The sequence below is a fragment of the Triticum aestivum genome, chromosome 2B (assembly GCF_018294505.1).
Source record: "Triticum aestivum cultivar Chinese Spring chromosome 2B, IWGSC CS RefSeq v2.1, whole genome shotgun sequence".
In the NCBI taxonomy this organism is placed as follows: domain Eukaryota; kingdom Viridiplantae; phylum Streptophyta; class Magnoliopsida; order Poales; family Poaceae; genus Triticum; species Triticum aestivum.
In genome coordinates, this window is record NC_057798.1 from 17,788,040 (window position 1) to 17,796,435 (window position 8,396).

Sequence of the window (8,396 nt, forward strand, 5' to 3'; positions counted from 1 at the left end):
GGTAATCAAGGAACCCACGTTCGTAACTGACGACATCTCATTGTTTATTGGCAAAGATATTCTCAATCGACATGAAAGGAATAGCAGGAAGCTTGGTAACCCTGGTTAGTTGGATTGGTTTATTCGTGATATCGTATTCATTCAGCTTCCTTATGGAGTGGAACTCTGCAGGTAAGTATGTTCAACCCTTGCATAAGTAGGCCAGTTGAAAAGAAAGTAGAATATCCACCATTACCCACTTGTGTGATAGCCGAATAATAACCCATTAGCAAAAATATGTTTGTAAAGGAGTTATCGCCAAGGTTTGTATATCTTTTTCTACAAAAGTATATGTTGCTTCGTTTCTCCCATGAGCTTTGGTTCCACTTACCACTCAATAGTTTTCCAGTAAATGTTTTTGCTTGAGTTTGTTTTTATTTCTACATGTAGGCACATTTTCCTTGTTCTCAGCAGCGAGCCTGGTTACTGTGTTGTTCGTGGCAAGGCTAAATTTACCATGATATCCTGACCGACCGTTATCACACTAAATTTCACCAACGATTATGAACACATCAGGGCATCCTTTTCGTGCACAACTTGCTTTGCTGGATGGCAGAGTTCACGTATTGGTTGAATGTCATTGGAACAATGAAGCAGATTGCATGCTTGTGTGAGTTCATGTGCTTTTGGTGGACTATATATCTACGAAGAGTTAAAAAGAAAGGGCCAAAAGATGTAATCATTCAGAACCAAACTTAGAATGACACGAGGCTGTTACCATCAAAATTTGACACCGCAGTGCCAAAAAAAACTCCGGGTAAACAAAGAATAAACCCAACTCTGAGCAGAAAAGATTCATTTAAATGTAGACTCATTCATAGGTGAAAATTAGGTACCAGTATTTGTGTTCCGGTTTTCAACTGCTTCGGTGAGTGAGTACTCTACACTCCATAATCAATCAGGTACCAGTATTTGTGGTATCCAACAATTTAACCCGGTTCATGCTTGCTTCCTGCTTACTACTTTCCTCCCTTATGACCCGCTTGAGGTTTCCAAGCTCAGGAGAGTCCTGACCATACACCATCTTGATGTTATCCACACAAGCACTGGAAATGACAGGCAGCAGATAAATCAACTCAGCATCGCAAAGAACTAACTGAACATGTAGATACACGAACAACAAAGTAAGAGCCAGCAAACCTGCAGGCTTCCCTGTCGAATTTGCTGCATGGCACACCAAAGAACTCTTCGAAAACCTTCGGTTCGACCCGGCAGAAGAATGGCCAGTCTACAACACCCAAAAATATCAACCATAACAGCGTCAGTTAACTTCCACATGTGCGCTGCACTGAAGACTAAAACCAGGAGAACTCATTCTGAAGACTACCGTACCTTCGTAGATGTTGCAGGTTCGGTTGGACTTGTCATAGTTGGTGCACTATCCATCGGGGCCAATCATGCTCTTGTACAGCTACGGTCATGGTCAGCAATTCAGCATGCTCCATCATATTAACCGAAATTTTGCATCTATCAAACAACAACCAGTCTTTTTGTAGTACGTATGTTCATAGATACAGAAGAAATGCCGCCGCTATTAATTGGTACTGAGTTTACCTACCTGGAGGTGGTCAGCCCCGTCCGCCTTGTCCTTGTCGGGGGTGAGGAACTCGGGGCCCTTGTCTAGCTTGCAGCAGGCGCCGCACCCCGTCGAGCACCGCCACCGCACCCCCCGCTTCGGCTTCTCCGGCTGCTGGTTCCTCAACTCAATCTCCTGGCCCGGTGGCCCCTGCCCCTCTTCCGCCGCTGGGCGAGCCTTACTGTCCCTGGCCGGTCTAGCGCTGGGCTTCTTGTTGCTGCTGGGGATCTCAGAGCGCCCAGGCAAGGGCTGGGCTGGGGCTTGGCCTCGCCCCGCCGCTGGCCGTTCCTCCTCTTCCCACCCGATGGTGGTCACGCCGGCCGCCATATCGTCCTCCGCCGCGACGCCTCGCACAAAGCGAGCACGCCGGCCACCTTATCGTCCTCCGCCGCGACGCATCGCCCCATTCCCCATTCCTGGGCTTCGGCGGCGCGAACGCCAACACCCGCCGCGACGCCTCGCCCCATCCTGGGCTCGGGCGGCGCGTGCGCGCGCTCGCGTGCTCGTCCTTGTGGCGGCCGAGGCCACCGTCTCCCTGGCCCACCTCACCGTGCCCCCGCTCGCAGCCGAGCAGCTCCAACGTGCCAGAGGCCCTGCCGTCGCCGGATCCGCGCGGGGGCTTTGCCCGGAGGACCCAAACGGCGGCGGCGAGGAGAGGACGAGAAGGGGGGTGGCGGCCGCTGCGCAGGCGAGATGCGCCAGAGTGGCAGAGCTTTGTGACGGGAGGGGCGCAACGCTCCCTAGGGTCTTTTTTAAAAAAGTGAAACGTTTTTTCTTAGAATATCCACTTAAAATAGGACTGCGGGTTGAACACCAAAAAACATAGGGGCTTTTTTGCAAACTTGCTGACAACGTACGACCAGAAGCAATAAGTGCTTTAGAAACTATATACTAGGGTTTCGTCCGGCTTTCTTGGTAAAGCAACATCACCGATACAACCAATAATTAAGTATGGAAAAATAAATAAGCCTACAGGAACTGGGTGTTGACCGTGTGCATCTTTTTCCAAAAAGGCCACGTATATTAAGTACCAGAAACCCTTACAAGAACACTCTATAAAATTGAAAATTACATCCAACCATTCAGGGTACCAAAGTCTTCTTCGTCATGCATCCACCGGCCACACGTAATGAACAAAGCTCGTTGCCGCAGCGGATCAAACTTGTTTAAATCAGGGAAGATGTAAAAGCAATGACCAGGAGGTCATCGATATAGACCCGAAGACGTCGATCACTCTAACGTACATCTTAACCATGTAGAGACCTGGTGTGTATTCATTTCTACGTATCTCCTAGATGCCATATTATGAGTTAATAAAGGCACCTTTTATGTAAAAGTACTCCAGGATAGCATGATGATATGTAATTTAACATAGGAGACCGTGTCAGTATCAAACATGAGTACTTTCCTTATCGGAACCGAAAGAGTATTGTGGAAATTAAATCTAGCAAAAGTGCATGACTAGCCATTCTCCACGCCTGCAGGCTATAAACAGGAATTAATAAATCCACCATCAACTATATCAGCCAGCAAACTTCTATAATAGCATATTTCTCAAATCAACAAAATTACATATTTCAAAAGTACATTTTGTGATACATATATGCATATGATTTATGAACATCGTATCTGCATATTTTTAAAGTTGATAAAAGTAATAAAGAGAAGTTGTAAAACAAATAAAACTCGAGCTTGGCTAGCTCAAAACTCGGTTGGAGTTATTCTTAAATAATGTACTCCCTCCGTTCCTAAATATAAGTCCTTTTAGAGATTTCAAATGAACTACCACATACGGATGTATATAGACATATTTTAGAGTGTAGATTTACTTATTTTACTTCGTATGTAGTCACTTGTCGAAATCTCTAGAAAGACCTATTTTTAGGATCGGAGGGAGTAGCTGCTAGTCCCAGTCTAAGCCATCCCATTCTCCGGAGACATGTACTATTTGTATTTGGTGTTAACATGGCTGCACAATTGGATTAGGAATTCATAATTCACCATCGAGTAGATCATCAGCAGAACACATCGCAGATCATCATGCATAATGAAATATATAAATAACCAAATTCTTGAAAACACATAAAATAAGTCAACAGGTGATAAAAATTGCATGCCAATGGATTTGCAGGTCTGACTGTCTGTCGGACAAAAATTTAAACAGAAAGAGACAGACATAAACCGAAAGGCCATAAGTGTTTAGAAAATAATAAAAATGTATTAGATTATAATTTCCAGCCAAAATTGAAACTTATCACATTATTTGAATATGAAATTAATGATTAAAAGAAAAATAAAATTCAACAAAATGCACAATTAATCTAAGAAAATTAAGAAAAAACTGAAAATACTTTAGGAACAATCACTTTTTTAATTCCCTAGTTAGTAAAGCAATGAATATCATGCTACCTAAAAGAAAAATGAGCAGATTGGTACAATATAAACATGGAAACGCTATCCCCACCTATTATAGTCTACTTAAAACTGATATTTTTTTTTCCTTTTGCAATACTAGATATAGAATTCATTGCATGGATGCAACTTGTACTATGTATGATATGACCTATGCCACAGGTAGATAGTCTATTCCATAAACACCGGTGGATAACGACGATTCTGTTCTTTAGACTAATTTGCAGTTTTTGCCGAAAAGTGTAATTACTATAGCAACTTTGCCTGTGTAATTCAGCAATAAATTTTTCTTTCTGTCTTTGTTGTTGCACTGATGAAATGAAGCGAAATTATTGAAATGAAGAACCTGCAGCAATAAACGAAAAGCTGACAGTACAAACCAAACAACAAGAACTTACTCGTAACATTATCAACAATAACCACTAGCCTAACAATAATCTGTCTTGCAAAATACAATTCATTAAACATATGAAAACTAGAAAATTACTTCCAAAATAAGAATTCTTGCATTGTTTTCAAGCACCAAGCCATCTCTTTTGGACAACCTGTCACTACTAGGGAAAATCCTATTAGTAGCACGGGTTAAATAGCTAGTAGTAGCGCGGGTGCCCGTGCTACTACTACGGCGCTACGGCTAACTTGTAGTAGTAGCGCGGATGCGCCCGCGCTACTACTACGTCTGTTAGTAGTAGCGTGGGTGCCACCCGCGCCACTACTATTAATTTCAAAAACAAAAAAATTCTCGATCGCGTGCGTGCTGTCAATGGCAACAATGGTTCGATCCAGCAAAGACAGGGGTCGCCGGAGCTGCAGAAGGGCAGCGGCAGTCCAGATCCAGCGCCGGCTGCTGCAGAGGGCCCGGATCTATGGCCGAGCAAGGCGGCGGCGTGGGGCTCCTCTTCGCAGCCAAGGCAGCGAGCTCCTGGTCGTCCATGGAGACGACCTGCACGGGCAAGGACATGAGAGGGTGAGTCAAACTAGAGGGGGGGAGAGAAAAAGAAAAACGAGGGAGAGAAGAAGGAGATGGAGGTAGCAGCGGGGTTGGTCGCCAGTGGTGAGGTGCTCCGGCGTGGTGTCATGGAGATGCGGGGAAGACCGGCGAGCTCCGGGACACCAGCGGCGCGAGGCGGCGGCCTCTTTTGGCGCCATGGAGGAGGAGGCGCGCATGCGAATGAGGTCCATGTGAGAGCTTATGGAGAGAGAGAGGGGGGGAGAGTGACGGGGAAGAGGAAGGAGATGGGGATTTCAGGGCTCTTCAAAAATCATATAATTAGTAGCAGCGTGGGTTTATAACCCTCGCTACTACTATCAACTTAGTAGTTGCGCGGGTTTATACCCCTCGCTACTACTATGGCATGTCCCGGGGGGCATGATAGAGACCGCTTAGTAGTAGCGAGGGATAAAAATCCGCGCTAGTACTAACAAATCAGTAGTAGCGAGGGGTAAAAACCTGCACTACTAGTAAGTACCAGTAGCGAGGGGTATAAACCCGCGCTACTAGTAAGCATCTGCCTATAAGGTTTTTCCTAGTAGAGTGTTTCACTTGATTATTAAGCAGAATCTGCCGCAGTCTAGTTCTTCAGAATTTTGGTTGTTACAAAGGGAAATGAACCGGGCCTTGAGCCTGATTAGGATGAGCATTTTCCTATTTTTCGCCTTTTCGGTGATGGCGAACCTGCCCGGCTCGTTAATCATTGTGTATAAGTTTCTTTCTACAAAAGTGCATCGTGATACAACTTTTATATCTCAGAAGAAAAGATTTCTCACAACAAAAGAAACCCTAGTTAATAGAATTAAGAAAACTTAGTTGATAGAACAACAAGTTGGCAATACAGAACATATTAATGCATGAATGACATAATGGTAAGACGGGGTCAAAGCTGGGCACACAATTGTACAACCAGGCATGTATACAACATAAACATAAAACTTTTGTGCAATTCCAAGGATTATTTGCATGGTACACCATAACGGAAAATACAGAGGTTTTGTTTTACATAATGATAAGTACACACATTACATGTACACACATTACATTATGCAACCATCGATTGCTTCTTTGTTTCTGCACACATGCAATGTCATAACATTACAAGAGAACCGAACGTAGCGCCAGAAACATGTAACATACACTAGTTCCAGATACATTTTATTGACACATAAATGAGAAAACGTGTATTAAATCTATTTAATTGGATCATATATAGAGATGTGCAGCCAATCGCGGTGTAGCTTGCAGAACAAGGGGCTCAGCTAGTGCAACACCCGCATTGCGTTCTTGGAGACTGATACTCTTAACGCCGGGAAGCTTTGTCCAAGTGAATCCCTGCAACATCCTTGCGAACAACATCATTGTCATAGAGGTACCAAGTGAAATCCCAGGACAACCCCTCCTCCCACTGCTAAATGAAATGAAACGTAGGCCTGGATCAATGAGAAGTACATTCGCAGTGTTCAAATGCCTCTCAGGCTGAAACTCCAGTGGTTCAGTCCAGATCTTGGGATTGCGGCCAAGTCCAAGCCAGCTTAAAAGTATGTGGCTATCCTTGGGGATGGTGTAGCCAGCAATAGTTGTGTCTGCCATGGCGACATGGGGTGCGTTAAGAGCATGGTATGGGTGTAAGCGGAAGGCCTCCCGGATGCACGATTTGAGATAGTTTAGCTGAGGAATGTCAGACTCCTGCACCAGTCTATCTTTACCGACGACAGCATCGAGTTCCTCTGTTGCTTTCTGCATGATCTCTGGCATGTTCATCATCTCAGCAAGTGCCCACTCAACCGCATTAGATGGGTTATCGACTGCTGCAAACATCATTTCCTACATCCATAGATTTGAGAATAAATAAAGTAATCAGTATAACGCAACAGAAAAGGTCAATACATGTATAATATGGATCGAAGAACAATGAATGAACTTTTTATTGAGGTTAAAATGACATACTAACCGCTGTTTGTGCTCTAATCTCTTCTAGGGAAAGCATTGGTTGTCCCTCTGCATCTTTAAGATGAACCAGGACGTCCAGAAAGTCTCTGGCCTCTTTCTTTTCACCAAATTTCTCAAGAGTGGATGACCTTTCGCGGATTCGCTCCTCTATAATAGGATCATGCAACCGGTTAGTTGTTTGCATGGCATCCTTGGAAACCTTTTCATGGCCATCCAGGTCGAGGCCTATGAGGGTTGGGAAGTAGTCGGACATGCAAAAGATGTAGAGATGGTTGAGGACCGTGAAGAGAGCGGCAACATGTGCCACCTCATCATGTCCAGGCCAACTAGCGGATGAAGCTGGTAGGTCACTGAAGTATCTTTTACCGAACACAAGCCTTCTTATCATGTTACCAACGTAGTGTTGGGTTACATGACGAATGTTGACAATGTTGATTGGACATTGCCATGTCGCTGGAAAGAGTTTTATTAATGTACCTCACAAGGTGGTCGTACTCCTCTTTCCGGAGGTGGTGGAGCTTTCCCTCCATGGACGAGGCGAGGATCTGAACGGTGAGGACACGCCTCATCTTCTTCCACTGCTCTCCTTGTGGTGAGAAGATGGAGCCCTTGTACCCGAAGCTGAATAAGCCTGAGGCGAAGGTGGTGGGACGGGAGGCGAAAACTTCATCTTTTGTTCGCAGTACCTCACAGACTATCTGTGGGCATGCCACCACAATGACATGAGTAGCCCCAAGACGGAGGCACATGATGTCTGTTTTCATCTCCTTGAGCAGGCCATGGATCCACCGGAATACTGCTGGCTTGTTCAGAATCAGCTGGTGCATGTTACCGATGATGGGCAGCGTGACAGGCCCCGGGGGCAGCCTGCCTCGTCGCCCACGTTGCTGCTGGGACAGTAGCACTCTTATATTCTTCAAGACAAAATACACCAGCAAAGTCACCATGATAACAAGAGTACCAAGATTCATCTTTGGATGAGCTGGGAAGGGTGTTATATGGAGTAGGATAGAAGGCAATTTGTGGAACAGATCAGTAATAGACAGATGTTTCAAGACTTGTGCTTGAGGACAGTCTTGCTTGGTGCATCTAAGTCTGTTAGTCCTCCGGGTATTTATAGGACAACCGGGGAGCCCGCATCCTTGACCTACATATAATCACGTCAGTTAGAGACTCGTTTCATTACCCCACATGGCCACATATACCATTCATGTCTAGAAGAATCATGCCTCGTGCACTTTCAATGCATTTCGGAGAGTTCACCTTCTTTTGGTTAGTAGGAAAATTAATTTATAGAGAGCAAATCAAGTTAATGCTGGCAAAAAATATGCAGCTCTCAGTTAGACATCTTCATGAGCTCTTCCAAATGCCATTGTCAGAGAAGGCCTTTGCTGAGCTAGCTCATTTGGAGTAGAGCATTTCCTT

The 8,396-nt window shown here is 44.9% G+C and overlaps 1 protein-coding gene and 1 pseudogene across 1 annotated transcript; both read right to left on the bottom strand.

The window, feature by feature from the left end:
* Positions 1 to 718: 718 nt before the first annotated feature.
* On the bottom strand, positions 719 to 2,166 carry LOC123040004 (uncharacterized; annotated as a pseudogene).
* Positions 2,167 to 6,224: 4,058 nt separating this feature from the next.
* Positions 6,225 to 7,942, bottom strand: LOC123040005 (tyrosine N-monooxygenase-like). The gene is made up of 3 exons (XM_044462966.1): positions 7,449 to 7,942; positions 6,973 to 7,330; positions 6,225 to 6,845 (listed from the first exon to the last, which is right to left on the bottom strand). The coding sequence occupies exons 1-3, from the start codon at positions 7,940 to 7,942 to the stop codon at positions 6,225 to 6,227; spliced, it is 1,473 nt and encodes a 490-aa protein (XP_044318901.1).
* Between the last annotated feature and the right edge of the window lie 454 nt (positions 7,943 to 8,396).

Coding starts and splice junctions, on each gene's coding strand:
- LOC123040005 (XM_044462966.1), bottom strand. CDS start 7,942: ATGAATCTTGGTACTCTTGTTATCATGGTGACTTTGCTGGTGTATTTT. Junction 7,331..7,448: donor GAGTACGACCACCTTGTGAG/GTACATTAATAA, acceptor GTTCGGTAAAAG/ATACTTCAGTGACCTACCAG. Junction 6,846..6,972: donor AGATTAGAGCACAAACAGCG/GTTAGTATGTCA, acceptor CTATGGATGTAG/GAAATGATGTTTGCAGCAGT.